Source organism: Harpia harpyja, chromosome Z, assembly GCF_026419915.1.
Source record: "Harpia harpyja isolate bHarHar1 chromosome Z, bHarHar1 primary haplotype, whole genome shotgun sequence".
Classification (NCBI taxonomy): domain Eukaryota; kingdom Metazoa; phylum Chordata; class Aves; order Accipitriformes; family Accipitridae; genus Harpia; species Harpia harpyja.
The window spans coordinates 22487279-22504050 of record NC_068969.1 but is presented as its reverse complement, the minus strand read 5'-3'; the positions used below and the strand labels follow the sequence as shown (position 1 = coordinate 22504050).

The 16772-nt window shown below is 41.7% G+C and overlaps 1 protein-coding gene across 8 annotated transcripts in view; it reads right to left on the bottom strand.

Annotated features, from left to right (window-relative positions):
* LOC128137068 (contactin-4) overlaps positions 1–16772 on the bottom strand; it is a 351999-nt gene that overhangs the window by 58298 nt on the left and 276929 nt on the right. For all 8 annotated transcript variants that reach the window (XM_052777691.1, XM_052777698.1, XM_052777690.1 and 5 more), the window contains 3 exons: positions 9112–9248; positions 7451–7580; positions 3331–3481 (listed from right to left, as the gene is read on the bottom strand). In XM_052777691.1, coding sequence (XP_052633651.1) covers positions 3331–3481; positions 7451–7580; positions 9112–9248 — 418 coding nt within the window. The remainder of the gene's footprint in view (positions 1–3330; positions 3482–7450; positions 7581–9111; positions 9249–16772) is intronic.

The following is a 16772-nucleotide window of genomic DNA, read 5'->3' as shown; positions in this document are numbered from 1 at the left end:
AAAATGACCTCTGTATCTTTACCCATATAAAAATAATCTTTGTTTCCAAGCAGCATTTGCAATATATCTGTGCTATACCTGTTTCTATATAAAATTTACCTTCTGGAGTCAGGCTACTAACATTAGTTTGACTCAGTTAGGCCTCCAAGGCAGGATTTCCATTATTATGGAGATGAACTGCCTTTAATGACTGCAATAATATAATTGTACCCCAGGGCATAATTTCTAATAACACAATTGCACAGTTCTCAACCACCAGTAAGAGATACCTTCAGGGCACGTTATTCATTAGGGGTGCAGTACACACTACCTCAGCCTCCAGAGAATGAGAAACCTAAAACAATAAAGCTCTTTCCTTCCATCGTGGTCTCCGCTCTCTGGGCAAACATTGAACACCACACTTAGTTTTGCCTCCTGGACAGCAGTAGCTTCCAGAGCAAGGGTCTCGGCAGCAAAATCTGATGCACACTATTTCTGTCTCCAGCAAGGAGTCCCTAACATTACACTCCATCTGAAAAGTCACACAAGCCCCAGGAGAAATGCTCGAGCGATTGCCATGGTAGCCGTCAGGCTGTACATCAGAATTCAAAGCAAGTGCTGACACATTAATGTTGCTTTTAACTCCATCTGGAATTGGAAGGACCATCTATATTGATTAACCTTCACATGATCAAGTTCAGTTTGGAGAAGTATCCAGATGTTCAGGTGCCTCTCTTAAACTCGAAGGACACTTTAACGTCAGTTTAACCAGAGATTTCATTTAAGTTTCTTCTCCCACGCCTGTCTAAAAGTTCTGTTTTCTGCCCTAGATGAAGAGATTTCAGCAACAGCTTTTCTTGGCATCTTTCTTCCTGTATTTCAACAGATTTTTTCAACAGCCAAGCAAGTTGTTGTTTGAAGCCCACACATAAGCGTGGGTGTAGGGAGGTACTAGGACTGGACTCCAGTCAATGTTGCTGTCCCCTGGGACGGCAGGAAGGAGATAACATTTCAGCAAGCGAAGAAACAAGAAATACAGCAACGTTAAGCAGAGGACCAGGCACTTGGCCTCTCCTGCCTGTGAAGTGAGACAGTGCTGATGAACAACACTACCATCGTATAAAACAATATAATTTTCTAATTGCGCATTTCACGCAGTCTCCAGGTACAGACTGCAAGGATGGTGTGGTTAATAAAGGCGATGGCGAGGATTCAACACCCTTGTCCCCATAGGAGACACAACCAACTGCGTGTAAGAACTAAATAGGTCCAACTGCCAAGTCAATGGAGCGGTGTTCATTAAGACATTTTGCCAGATAGGCCCCGCTGGATGGTCTGGCTGGCAGAAAAACCCCTGGGCTGAAGTAGCAGAAAATTTCACACCTGTTTGGGCACATTTCACGTCTGGTTTCCCATCCAGGGCTTGGTGCCCAGGTGGGAGGCTCTCGGTTCTGGCACGGCGTGCTTGGCAGGAGCAGGAGGAGCACAGCAGCGAGCCTGCCGCTGCTGTGAGCACCAACACCTCGGCCTTGCTGTGGTTTGCATTTGAGCTCAACACTGAGCTGCTCACAGGACTGTGCTCTTCTCACAACCCATCCTCCCAGCCACTGCCGAAAGTCTGCCCGGGCATGGGGACTGTGACCAGCAGACAGCAAGTTATATACTATTCAGCAAGTTTTTATGACTATGCCTGCCGCTTGCCTATACGCCTCAGGAGAAGGTTGGTGAGGACAACGTTGTAGGTACAGCCTTACACTACTTACACAGACGTGTGCACCCTCCTGGGGTGCTCTGGTGCAGACTCCCTCATGTCTACCATGGCGTGACTTTAGGTGACAGGGTTTCACTGAGGGGAAATAAGAGCGTCTCCTTTTCCCAGTTGCCTATTTTCACAAAGCTTTGAAGAAACCTGCTATTTTCAAGGTATATCTATTCCTCTCCTAACCTTGGTGGAAGCCAGCTGAAACATCTGCAGCCAGTTCAAATAACCAGTTCAAAAGTTACTTGGAATAGAACACACAGGCAACCCAAGTTACCACCTAGCCTTATGCCACCAGTGCATGAGCCACATTCCCTTGGGAAATCAGGATCCAGGGGTTTCTGCTGTATTACAGCATCCAACTTTAATGTAAGTTTGCAGATGAGAGAGTAGTGCTAAAAAAAAAATAAAAAATCACTTTGTTTTCAGCATTGCACAGCAGTGACCAAGCAAGAAACACAGTGCTCACATTTCTTTCCTTTCCTAAGCCTTTGCTCAAATAAACTAATGCTTCCTCTCTCACTCCTAAATTAAAATGAGGAGAAAGAACTGTGCCATGCCTAGGAGAACAGTGTCTTTGACTTCGCATAGCTTTGTACCCTGGCTGCTGGAGGAAGCTCTGTGTAATCGATCACCCAGCTCTTTATCCCAAGAGGTGAAGTTGAACGGTCCATAGACAATAGCTTTGTGAAGACCAGGTAACAGGAGCTAAATAAGTCAGAAATAGGTTGTTCACTATTTTACTCATCTGGCTCTAAATGAACTATATAGCTCTTTGCATACTGATATACATCACCATAGTATATATTTCAAGGTACATTACAGGCAGGCAGGTTGAATGGAGCAAGACTAGACTTTCCAAGATAAAAGAACAGCTCTAACAGGTTTAAGCTTTTAAAAATAACAATTTCCTGTAATTTCTGTCTTTTTGACCTTTATTAATAGGACAGGATTTTTCCCATCAATCCTAGTGGCACATCATATTTTGGAGGACTGTCAAGGACAGCTCTCTGGATTCTGCTCTCAGGTGCTGCGCAAGCGGGACAGGTATCAACCACACTTGTATACAGTCAACAACAAATCACTGCTATTTCCTACTAATGCTCTCCTTTTGAATTACAAAAAAAGGAAAGAAAAAAAAAAAAAAGAAAAGACTTGGCCAGTCTGAAAAAGCCATCTCCAAGTCAGGTGTTAGGACTGCCAAATTAATTACTGACCCCAAATAATTCCTGGTTGTGGGACATTGAGTAATGTACCAGAGCAGTGTAATTTGCAGTGGAGGGTTTTATGGCCTGGGAAATTTTTTCAAAAACAATGGCTATTTAAAGCAATGCAGAGGCAAAATATTTGCTTTTTAGAATGTATCTTTATCAGCTTCTTGGCAGAGATGCTTTAATAGTACACAGAGACTAGGATGAACACAATGGGAAGAGAAATCTCACTCCCAGCTCCTTGAGATTGAACACTAGCTGTTTTCACATTTATTTACAAGTCTATTTTGGGAAGCTATTAATGACAAATTTAGCTTTCACTGCTGAAAGCCCCTGGGTTGGAGCAAACTAATGAAAGAAAGGGTTACTTTAAGATATTACCTCTCATTTTCTTTTAGGATGTCTTTTCCTTTCTTCCAAGAATAAGTAGGTCTGGGGGAAGCTTTCGGCTTACACTCAATGATTACTTCACCACCCACTTTAACAAGAGTTAACTTTTTCAAGAGTGTTTTGGAAAAGTCTGGACCGACAGCTGAAAGAAAAAAAGAAAACAAAAACCAGATCAGAATTCCCTCTGGAAAAACCAAAGTCAGGCTCTTTTGAACATTACAATATTCCAGGGCTGTTTCTCACTTGCAGTTCCTAAATGATCTGACTTTATGAACTATGTGCACGTAGGGATGGGGCAAACAGACACCTGAATGCTTCAGCTCTTTACTTGTTTAGAAATGCATGTTCAGCTACAAACCTCAGAAACTAGTAACCTTGGCAGGCAACAGAAACCCAGTGTCATGCTCATCTTATTTGCAGCAGCACCCCTAAATACTACACATGCATGAACTGTATAATGTATTTCCTTTTTAGTGTCATAACAGCACGATCATAATTTTGTCGAACATCGCTATGTGCAGAGCAACAGCATACAGGAAAATTGTCACAAACACAGAACCCATATAATTAATCAGAAATGTTAGTATTTCCAGAAAAGTTGGCATTTTTATGCTTTATATTCATAATGTGTCTTTTATTTTAATGCTATAAAGGTGGGAGGCCTTGACACAGCCAGGTCGTGAACCAAGCAAAACAAGGCAAGACTTAAGTAGGCACCAGAGTACAAGATACTCTCGAATCATCCTTTTTAGTCCCTTCAGGGCACACTCTTCTGTTTTGTGAAAAACAGTCAGATATTCACTGAAGCAACCACCAGAGCCCTGCAGACAGTCTGCAGCCTGGCTGTAAGGCAGGCCAGGGAAGGAGGAGGTGGCTTGGCTTCCGATTCCTGCCTCAAAGGATTTTTAATGATTTATTTGATGGGACCCGATGACAGGCAGAGCTTTGAGGCAGATGCCTCTAGACTGACTCTGGTAGTGAACTCCCCAAAGACGACCAGACAGTTTTATTTATACCAAGTAGGACTATTAATTTTTTCAATATAGAAAGCTCAAAGTAAACAGGTGAGGCAGCTTAAGGGTTTTAGGGTTTTATGAACAACTCTTGCCCTGCTCACTACGTCTTTGCTGACAGGAGCTTGCTTTCTGACAGATCAGCGGCAGCAAACTCTGCCCAGTGCCCTCTAATTCTCTTCACCCTCTTTGCTAGCTGCGTGCCTGCATCCTACGCCTCCTGCACCATCCCCGTATCCCCCGAGCTTGCAGCATTTTCCTCAACTTACTTTCTTGCTGCACCCTGGGAGGTGAGAGTTTAGATCACTGTGCATTGCATCGGCTTGATGCTCCATAAAATGATCTAAAGCTCACCTGAAGCAGCTAGGAGACAAAAACCTGCCATGTGATACAGAAAGCAAATTCATTTTTCTTAGGGCATCTTGTCTGCTTCGATTCTTTTGGATATCATTCCTGCCGCAAAAGAGTTGAATAAAACATAATCCTACACTGATAATGGGATGGGCTTTATGATCTAATAGATCTCATCTTCCACTTTCATGAATCAGAGTTCACTAATCTCCAAGCTGTCTTGTCTTCTATGTCTAATCATAGACAGCTGACTTCATTTTAGCATAGAGGAAGACATGTATGTTAATAAAGACTATAAAAGAGCCATCTGAAAACCAACACTGGCTATGTAAAACATTTCAAAATTAAAGGAGGCATCCTGAGGACAACTTCCCACCAATGCCCTCAGAACCAGATCGACTATTATTTACATCATACTATTATAATTAATACAACATTATCACTTTTGGAAATAATTTCTCAGATGATTGTGCAAAACTTATGAGCAAAATAGATTTTTGAATAATCCTGTTATTTCCATCTCTGTAAAGAACAGTTTAGACTGGTTTTTTTGCAAATCATTTGCTACTTCCTTCTTGGTCCTGCGTGAGGTAGAGGAGTTGCACGATACAGGTTTTATTCTGCGATGTTCAAAATATTGTCACCTGACATTTAGAAACTCTGGGCTCAGTTCTCAGCACTACCAGAGCTTCCCTGTGCCACTTCAGGGGTAATGCATTTAATTTCTTCACACCTTGTTTGTAAAATGAGGATTTTAATGACTTTTTTTTCACTCTAGGGCCACCCTTCATTTTTAGATTTTTTTTTAAACATTTAGCCGGAAAATTCTTTAAGGCAATGACTGCATCTTACTACACGTTTCTACAATGCCCAGCACAACAGGATCCTGGTTTTAGCTGAAGACTCCAGGTAATATAACTGGCAACAATAACAGAGAAGAATCACTCTGAGAAAAGCTCTGTCTACAATTTTCCATTTCTCTTTTTCACTTAACTTTGCTATAAGTCTCACTTGCTATTAGTGGTGTTTAATCATTTCAAGTGCTTAACTTCAGGACCTTTTAAAATAACCATTTTTATACTCAGAAAGATCTGTTTAAAAGCTAAGATTTCTCAGTGAGAGCTCAGAATACTGACCTCCTTTGAAAACTCCAGTGAAAAGGAAAACACGCTCTTCTTTAAAAATATGCCAAATGAAATCACAGATCCATAGAAATTAATCTTCAGCACACCATTCTGGTACTTTTCACGTGACATACAGAAGCAAGACCGTATAACCCAAATGAGAAGTCAGCCAAATACAGGTTATCTGGCAGGTTTTTAAGAGCAGGCTCTCCAAGGTCTTTGCTTTTTGTGCAGATGTGAGGTTGGCCCCTGAGTGCTGCAGGGCTGCCGGGCACAGGGAGGCATTGGAGGTACCCACCAACAAGGGTTAAGCCCCTGTCTTCTCAGAAGATCTGCCTTCCTCCCAAAGGCTCATTTTTACCAGTGTTTTGAATAGACAGGAAAAGCATCAGTGGGTTTATTTCGATTTCTTTCATGCAGTAACACGTCCAATAAATCTTAGCACTGTGAAGTCTAATTTATTGAGCATTATTGTACTTTTCTTGAGCAGTAAGACTGACAATCTTTCAAATGAATTTTTCTTCTATGCAGCTATCTATTGCTGCTGATAAAAAATGACCAATAATTGAAAATGCCATAATCAGAAAAGACCTCGTGCTTTGTTCTTCAAGATAAAGCGGGGAATGATGCTATTGAACATTCGTTTTGAAAACAACTAACCCACTATTTTGTAATCACGAACTCTATTTAACTCTTTGGAACTACTTATCTATGCTGACATATCAGTTTCTAGGCCTGCCACTCATACAAGAGCAATGTTTGCGAATGAGGCACAGACTCACAGGACAGCCGAGGCTGGCAGGGACCTCTGGACATGCTCCTGTCCCACCCTTGCTCAAGCAGGGGCAGCTACAGCAGGTTGCCCAGGGCCACGTCCAGTTGGATGTTGAGTATGTCCAAGGACGGAGATGCCACAACCTCTCTGGGCAACCTGTCCTAGTATTCAACCAACCTCATAGTAAAGAAGTTTTTCTTATGTTTAAATGGCATTTCCTCTGTTTCAGTCTGTGCCCGTTGCCTTTTGTCCTAGCACTGGGCTTGACTGGGAAGAGCCTGGCTCTGTAATCTCTACTCCCTCCCATCAAGTATGTAACCACCTGGATTCGCAGGAGGTCCTCCTGATCTTAACTGAGACAAGTAGAGTAGGTGTACACAAAACAGGTGGGGCAGAAGTTGTTTTTCTTGGCAAGGGTTTGGGACAGGAGCATTACGATTGCCATTAGAATGGTGAAAGGTCTATTCAGACAGGTGGGTTTTCAACGTTTCCTCAAGAGAGTCAGTCTCTGCAGCCCACAAGCAGGCAGTTAGTTACTCTCCAGTATGCTCTGAACTGCAATCCTTGGGTTTCTCCAAATGTTTCTAACCAGCAAGAAGTTGGGTGAGCTTGCCAGTCTCCGTGCTCAGTCACCTGGATGAACACGGGAAGATGGGATGATGTAAAAAAATCTGTTCTCTGTCTATCCACTTTCTCAAGTTTTCATTTCATGCCTTACTTAAAAACAACAACTTGTCAAAGATCCTCAGTAGCACTTCTGGTTCAGATGCTGAAACTTGGCAAAACCAGCTTGGGTGAAGGCTTTACTGATTTTGGAAGGTTTGCAGTGTTCGGGAAAGTAAACTTACCTATGACACTCAGTTCTGCACTGGCAAAAATGATGCCGTGTCTGTTTTCTGCTACACATTGATACATGCCGGCATCTGACAGGCTGACGTTCGTTATCGTGAGCGAGCCCTGGTCTAGCTGAACTCTGCCCTGTAGGAAACAGTAAAACAAATAAAAAAGTGAATAAGGAGATCCCTCCTTGGAACATAAACCCAGCGGTTGTTGTGCTATATTTTATACCAAGGTGGACAAAAAAAAGTAGCAGTAATGGGAAGAATTTGCATGCTCCAATCTATTTGTCTGCCAGCTAAATTTATGTCAGGTTAGATACTAAATGGTAAAACCAATACAGGAGTTGGTAAATGCAATTTAAATTGGAGGACTTTCCCTTGACTTCTCATTGATTTAATACCCAAACCATTTAGATTAATATCCCTTTCAAGTAGATAAACTTGAATCAAAAAATGCACTTTTGATCCATAGTGGCATATCACAGCCAACCGTATTCTTTAACACATTTAAAACAATGGTATTATGAGTATATATGGCAATGAAGGCTAGTAAGATTGGTTGCCATCTTAGCTAGCACAGAGAGAAATACTTAAAATCCTCTGCAGTTTACTGAAAACGATATAGATATTAATTATTTAATGATCCTTTACTTCATATCAGCCACTAACGTGATTTAAGTACAAGACCATCTGCTAGTGACCAGCATGAAGCAAGTAAAATTAGTGTGTGGAACAAAAGACCAGGGTATCATTTGTCAGCCTTAGGATATGAAGCTCATGTTATCAATTTTAATAAGTACAGCAAAGTGTTCCCTCCCTCCCCAGGAGTTTCACCATTTAAAAAACTAGTAATATAAAGAGCTATTGGCCTTCTACTTGGCTGTAGGGCAGAAATTTAATGTTTGTGCAATCTTTACCAGGGTTTGATCAAATCTGGACTGCCATATTCTTTCACAATAAGCGAAGGGAAAAAAATGCCAGCTACAATGAAACCAATGCTTTGGTGACTTGTTTTAGTTTGTGGTTATAACGGGGGGGGATCGTGGGACTGAGCAATGACTCTCCAGCGAGAGGCTGGGCAGACATGGTGGTGGGAGGGGGTGCGTTCCCCCAGCTCCTGTGCATCACCCTTCTTTAGGCAGCTTTTCGTGTCCCTGGCAGTAGCAGACCATGCTCCTGGTCACCCACACAGGGACACAGCTTGGCAGGAGGAGTGGGAATGCCGTTAAAGACCAGCAGAAACACTAAGGTTTCACTAGCAGCTGAAGCTCACCTGAACATTATGAACTAAAAAAAAAAATTAATCCGGGGTGATCATTTTGCAGCTGCAGGCTCCATAGTCCTATTCAGCCCTTCCCTCTTCTTCACAAGGGTCTCTCCACCCATAGGTTTGTATCATGGATCCTTCATTTCAGGGAGGATCTCTGAACGCAGAGCCGTCATGTGTCCTACTTGTCACTAACAGCAGCTCTCCTGAAGCTGTACGGAGGTGCCCACCAGGCATGGCAAGGAATTGCCTACACAGTGGGGGGATTTCAGAGCACCGCCATCCTTTCTATTTCCATTCCCAAAGTAATAAAACACGCAGAGATGAGAAAGCTGGCAGATCATGAAAGCGCTTGCACAGCCTGCAACTCTCCTCCCTGGCGAAGGGCTCCAGCGGTGCCTACCTGGGGCAGCAGCGGCTCCCCGTCCTTCAGCCAGCGGTACGAGGGCTTCGGTCTCCCGCTTGCTCGGCATTCCCAGACGACGCTTTCCTCTATGGCTGCGTGTCCATCGCTGATTTTCTGAATCCAGTTGGGCTGAGCTGCAATGCAGAAGTAAAGAATAAAGCCTTGTGTCTGTAATCAACAGCGTGCTCTCTAGGTGCAAGCAAACGGCCATTTCTTTCTTTATTAGCACATTTAAGAGTTGGATTTAATAACATGCTTAATAATTGATAAAGATTTTTTTTTCCCCTAAGTCCAGTTCTGCTTTCTGAAGGTGGCATGTGCAAAATCAGAACCTGTTTTCATTTTATTTTTAATAAAAACACTTAATGAAAAAGAGTAGCTTCAGAAAACCTGATCATCGTACAAAAACAAAGCAATGGTTTATATGCTGCCCCAAGTGGAATAAATTACACCTTTAGATCCCCGGTCCTTCAAATACAGACATTTTCTTCTTTAGGATCTATATGATTTAGGCTTCAAAGCTCTAAAATTTAGCATCCAACTTCAAAACTTGTAATTTAGAACTACCACTCCATTGAAATTAAGGTTACTGTAGTAATTTAGGCCTCCATGGCTATAGGCACTACTTCAGGTCCAAATTCTCAGTCTTGTCTTAGATTAGGGCCATATCTACAAGTACTGCCATAGGAAGATCTTCCATATGTTACTGGACTCAGTAATTGTATTAATGACATTGAACAAACCTAGGAAGTCTGAAAGCAGATACTGGGTTTACATTTTGGTAGAATTTGGGGAAAACTGGTACTGGCAGTTTTCAGACACTTAGGAGATTATATTTTTAGTTGTGTTTCACATATTTTTATCAAAGTTTGTTGTTTGTTGGCTATTTTTAAATAGAGATTAAGTTTAGCCAGACTCCACATGCGAATCAAATTCCGCTAAAATTGCCATGTGTTTTTGCAGACCATACAAAACCTCTGACCTTCTTATGTTACCTTCATAAACCCCATCTGTCTAGATATACCTACAATACTTTTCAGAAAGTCCCATTAAAAAAGAGAGCAAGTTCAGATTTTTTTAATGGTCATTTGCCCTGTTTTGACATAAGAAAATCTGTGAGACTTAGTAGGAAGATATTACCAGCAGGGGTCTCCAAGAACCTGGTTAATACTTTTTCCCATGTAATCAGATTTAAAAAAAAATTAAGATTACTCAAAGACAGGTAACAACTTTATATATCTCCTTTGGATAGGGACAGGGGCCAGAGAAAGGTCTGAAAGGATAAATTAAAAAATATCTTATGAAAATGGTAAGTTCAACATACAGTTGGTATGATTATACCTAAAATATTGGTATGTCTACCATGATGTGATGCTGGATATATGCATTCAGAGAGCTGAGTGCCTTTTAAAACTGTGTTCAGGCCATGACAGATGTGTGCTTAATGCCACACCTACCACACCACACACTTCTCTTCTCATGGTGCCTACAAAGCACAGAAGAAAGTGGAAGAATTTTGCACAGCACCTTAACTCCAAGGGACTTGCAAAAATAGCAGAAAGGCAAACTGAACGTAATGACAATGCAGAAGCAAAAGAAGTAGGTGAAAAGGAGAGGCAAGCAGTGTTTACTTCTCTGACTGCCCCTCCTGCCCCTGTAATACTTTAAGCTTGTTTATTATCTGTATCTAAAGAGATATGAAAGGGAAAGCTTTTAAATGTAGGAAGATGAAAGTCAATTCTGTCATCTGGAGTAAGAACTTGAACAATTCCATCGAGCTGAGACACGCTGCGCTACTGCAATGGGTTCAGTGGCTCAAGGACATTTGCAAATTACTCATGAATTTACATATTTACTATTCTAACAGCATCCAACTCGTAATTTTGAAGGGAGTCTGATGATACCATGAAAGGAGCTCTATAAAAACCACACAGATCCATTCGCCTTTTTTGCAGTACTGGGTGTTTTACTGATTTCCCACATGAAAACAAAAAAATCCAGACAAAACAACTGAAAGTAACCTGTAAAGCAAGAAAACCCATGAAAGGTAAGGTGTGCTCTATAACATGCAAGTGTATGCTATGTAAAAAGAAAGATAACTCTTGTGTGAGGAGGAAAGAAAATTCAGAATTTATCCTTATTTCAGGCAGACTCCCCAAATAAGGAAAATTCTCACCCAACACAGCAAAAAACTTTACCTGTCCAGCCTTTCTGCTGTACTTTGCAGGTTGCACATCTGAACTCCTGCCCTAAGTAATAGTGCCGAGGTTTAAAAGCGCGGTGCTGGAAGTGCTGGGAGCTGCCACCCCCGCTATTCATTTTACTCTTTTGTGCAGCACCCGCAAGCCACAGTCTTGCACCGTGCACCACTCTTCACCTCCTCCAGTTATTTTAACCGGTTAAGCTTTCCATCCTAAAGCCATTTATGATGCAGACAACTACAGAATGAGCATAATAGGTCAAAAAATAAATCTCAGTGAAAACTGGAGGAGTCCTTTGTTTCACAGGATCTTCGTTCTCTGCTGCTCTTTGGGAGACTTTTCTAATTAGGTCAGCCTCTCCTTTCAACAGTTCATTTCAGAGAATAGCAGGCACTCTCTTGACTTAATCTTGAGTAATACACAAGGGTTGGTTCATGCAGCAAATACGTTTGAGCCACCAAATGAGAATCACCATAATATAATGAAATTTGACAGCCTCCCATTGGGGATCATACCAAGACATGGTAATGTGACACAAGATTTCAAGCATGATAATTAAAATAATTCAAATAAGGATATGAAACCAGCTCCACACTACAACATTTTCTGGCATAGCGACATTATTTGAGATAATGACAAGGTTCAATTTGTGACTGGTAGTAGTGTTCTAGAAAAAGTCCTTCAGATCATTTCAGTCACACTGACCAAAGAATTCTTTCATATGATGAGTCTGGAAATATTTTGGCCCTATCTGGAGTACTTAGATATTACTGGCCTTGGAAACGTCCTGGAAGAAAAATCTGGTACTAAAGAAAAAAAATTACATGGAAGCTGATTAAGAATTCATCTGAATTGCAAGAAAAAATCATATGCTAAATCTATAAAGTGGAAGAAAAAGCTTAGAAATCTAAGCATGACTCTTACATAAGGATAGCTTTAAAGAAAAATATCCCCCTCCTAGGTGATGAGAGCTGTCTGGCATTTGTACTCAGGGGGACAGAACAAAAATGATGGCAGCAGTCAGAAAAAAACCTGTCTACCTTTGATCACCTTCCAGTCTTCACCAATGCACAGAGGGGCATTTTAAACCAGGTGAGTAGGAAAGTATGCCCAAATATACTCTTACTTCTCTAAGACCAAAAGGTGCAGAATGAGTCTGTCCTTCATTGTAGTAAATTGAAAGGCAAAAGTAGGCACTGGAAAGCTGGACCAGAAATCATGTCCTAAACAGCATTTGAAAATGAAATGACACAGCCGGTGATGATGCATCACATCAGAAATGAGTAACAAAACCAAAGAATTATGGGAGCAATGTGAGACATAAACCAGAAATAGATCTGTAGAACTTTGCAATCGTCTGTGAGTTCAAAACAACCAAAAAGACTAAAGCAAATGAGGTACTAATAACATATACAGAATCCAATTCTCAGTCGGTGTATATTGATTTCAGTGTTCCTAAGCCAATTTATAGCAGCTGATGACCTAGTGCAGGCTGTGTAATTCATCATTAATGGCAGATGAAAGGCTGAATGACTTGTCCATTACTATATCTATTCTGAGAAGATTGACACTGAACCCAGGATCAGAAAAGTCTAAAGACCAGAAAGCCAAGCATAAGAAGTAAGAAAAACAGATGAGAAAAATACATGAGTAATTAAAAACAAAGAATGCAGCCAGTGTATAAGGTTTGAGCAGACAAGTGCATGCGTCATCCTGGTCCAAATGGGGATATAGCTTCTGTAAATGAAACCTGTATGTCTCTAACTTGTTATCCTTCCCAATGATCACAGGAACATGAAACCAGAGTTTAAGTTATCACTTTTCCTCTTCTCTTCCTTTCCTTCTCTTAATCCCTTCCTCTTGACCTCTACTGCCAATTAAGGACTATTTGAAATCTATACAACTTCAAAGCTGTGCAAATCCTCCACCAAAGTAATTTGCTTGAATGTTGCACCCAAAGGATTTCCATTTGTCCGTGTTTTTCGAAAGTTCACCAGATACTGCCACTCCAGCAGGATGCCTCCTTTCTGCCTCTCTAGAAGACTGACCACAATAAACCAGCCTGGGAGTTCTGCTTAGGACTGAAATATTAAATATCAGAGGAAAAGAAACAGATGAAAATGTGAAGGAGTTAACCTAGCTGATAAAAATACTTAAATTGCCCCTACCTTTTATTTACCTGCTGTTCCATATGCTATTCTGCACCATTACATGACTTTCTCCACAGTTATGCCAGGCACCAAAGGACTGTAGGTATTACAGGCACATTCATAAAGATCAGTCCTCAGGGATCTGGTTATTTTTTATCCCTGACGCTCTAGACTGCAGCTACCCAGGGGAGTAAGGGAGGTGTGGGGTGCTCTATGAGTAGCCTTCACACTTCATTTCTCATACCTATTTGTATTTTTGCTTCTCCTGCTGGAGAGCTATTTTTCCAAGCCAAAATGATAATAATTCGAGCACTTTTTCTGAATCTCCTAAAATTTGATTTCTCTATAAGCAGGCTTCCAGCAATCCCTTGGAAAAGTGGAGGAGAAACATGCCTGTTCTCTGTGCAGAAACTTGTTCTGGATGCAAGACTTCCCCTGGACAGCAAATTACTCAAAACTCAGACTTACTCCCTCCTGCACTGAAGTCTGAGAAAATATATATTCCACTGGCAAAAGTCAAGACATCCTCCATCTGAGCAGTGATTTTCCCCAGGACGAGTGTAACCAACCGAGACTGGGCACTGCAACGACTGCTCCCAAGGCCAACCGCACCTTTCCGGAAGGACGGATTTGGCTGTTGCCAAGTGTTTAAGTGGCGATTAACCGAGAGTTAAATTGGCACAATATTCTGAAACAACATAGGATTTGAGAACTTCAAATAAAATGAACATGGAGATGTTGAAGGTGAGAAATCAGTTGGCAATGTATCTGCATAACAGGTAGCAAACTGGGTTTTCTAGTGAGGCATGTAAATTGTAATTAATAATAAAATATATACTTGTCCTATTTATGTGAATTTTATTGTATTTTTATCAGTCCAGAAACTCATTTTATTTCAAGTGGCTCTGAATTTTCAGCAAATTATTTGTGATTTGGGACCTAAACGGAGTACAGACATAGAACTGCCTGATTTTCACTTATGCAAATTTCCTTTTTAGACTCTAGCCATAATGAAGAGCATAATATGATTTACATTTGAGGTTGTTTTATAGAGTGGCATAAAGTAGCTTTCACACAAATAAAACACAGGGCCACTGATGAAAGGGGGACTCTTTTCACTGCAAAATTAAGGAGATGCATAAATTCCTGGTGGGACTTTGATTTGAGAAGTATTTAATCTGAAAAGCGGTCCAGTCAATTAAATGGCTTCTGCTGAATACCTTACAAAATGCTGCAAAGAACTGTAATCAGTTACAAATAAGTCTGTCTCTCTGCTAATGTGGATGCTGCTTCACTGACACTTTCAGAAACCACTTCAACTGTAATTTTTTCCTCCTCACCTTGGCTTGCCAGCAAGGTGCTGTGTAGGGACTGGATGAGCTCAGGCAAGAGGGATGCTGGAGGACCCTGGAGCAACACAGGTGACACCGAGTCAGCACCCGCATCCCAGCTGGCCAAAACCAAGCTGTTTTGGTACTTGGATATTTTCCCGCTCTTCTAGGCTGCATAAGACAGCGTTGATCTGACTGTAAAGCCAGTGCCAAATTGCATGGTTTTGGTCATAATTCTGGTAGCTGTATGTTCCCGGTGGTGGTGCAGCTCCTCAACACCAAGCACCCCTGCCTGTACTGGGGTGCCTGTTCCCAGCCCAGCAGACCTGCCTGCATGGCAGAGCAGCCTCCCCCAGTGCTGCTTTCTTAGTGCTGTCGCTACCAGCCCCATTGAACATGCTTATATTTGGATCATCTTGACCTGCAGCTATTTTTCCCTGTTTTCTGTTACTCAGACTATACATGTCATTGGGGAGGGGGATATCAAGATGTTGCATTGTCTCATCAGATAGAGTCGATACAGGAAAGTCTAAATGCATACTGAAGTGGAGCCCAACCAGTAAGCACTGGCACAACCATCTCATTTCACACTTTGCATAAAAAGATACACTCATATTTTAAAAAAGGCCAGGAGAGCAATACGATGGTGTGGTGGTATGGAGACCTTTAACGATGGTCAGTGGGGAGAACCTGGCCAAGGCACATCAGCAGAGCTGTAGAGGGGTAAAAGGCTCTTGTCTATTGCGGGAAAGGCTTTGAGCACAGGGATAAGCAGCCACAACAACGCCTTATGAGTTTGTTGTGCTTGTGCACCTGCCCATTGCCTCTTGTATGCTCAGGACAACCTTTGGGTTGTGACTGTCTGTCTGGTGAAGGAAGATCTAACTCAAACGGCATCTAAACTTAACATGAATAAAACAACGTCCACAGTGATAATAAATAAGCATCTCCTTGATGCTGGTTTTATGAACATAAAGGCAATTTCTTTTTAAATTATCTAAAAAAAAAAAAAAATTGTTGGCATTGTTTTTTGCTCAGCACATAAATCTTAGCCTCGCGGAGGGTTATCAAATTTAAAATTTATGAGCAGCCAGATTAAAAATAGAATCCGGTCAATGGGAGTGCTTCTGAAATGCTGCGCGCCAAAACACACAGCTGACGGCACGGTGGACCCTCGCTGCTGAGTTCAATGGCAAAGCAGGCACTCGAAGCAGAGGCGTCGGTGCAGCCAGCGCCATGGCAGTGATGTGCTCCGGCCGTGCCGATGCTGGCTCACACCAGGGACCTCACCTGCCTCAGCCACAGGATTTGGCTGGCATGGGGTCTGCGGGGAACAAGCTGCAAAGTCAGGAATGCAGCACGACGTGCATTTATGGCTGCTAAACAAGGGCAGCAAAGAAGAGGTTTTGCGGTTTAATTTGGTAACTCTCAGGAGCTAATTTGAGGTACGTGGTATCTGGTTAGGAATGGCAGACAGAACAAGAGACTTACGGCAAGAAAACAAGTGACATGTTGTTCAGAGTTATAATAGTCAAGGAAACAGGTATAAGTCACTGTAATTGCATTAACATCAACATCTCTTCTATCATGAAGGTCTATCTATCAAGTAGGACATACAGCACTCAGAACAAATGCTTTTGGAGGGCAGTAAAACACAGCCTGTTGCAGGGGCCCAAAGCACAGAAAACGGAGGAAGAACAGATCTTACACGTTTAATTAACCTTTCCTGCTGCAACGAGAATGTCAAACAACTTCAGTGTTACTGATATGCTAACAGAGAAAAAAATAAACATTGATACAAGAATGAAATACAGCAAAAGCCAACCTTCCCTGACAACTTCCAGGAGCACTGAAAGAAGCTGACAATGGAGGCAACGCTGGGTTATCTACAGCAAGCAGGCAAATTTGAATTTCATTTTCTTTTTCTTCTTTTATTTATTTATTTTTTATTTTATACTATGCAAAGAGGTGGATAA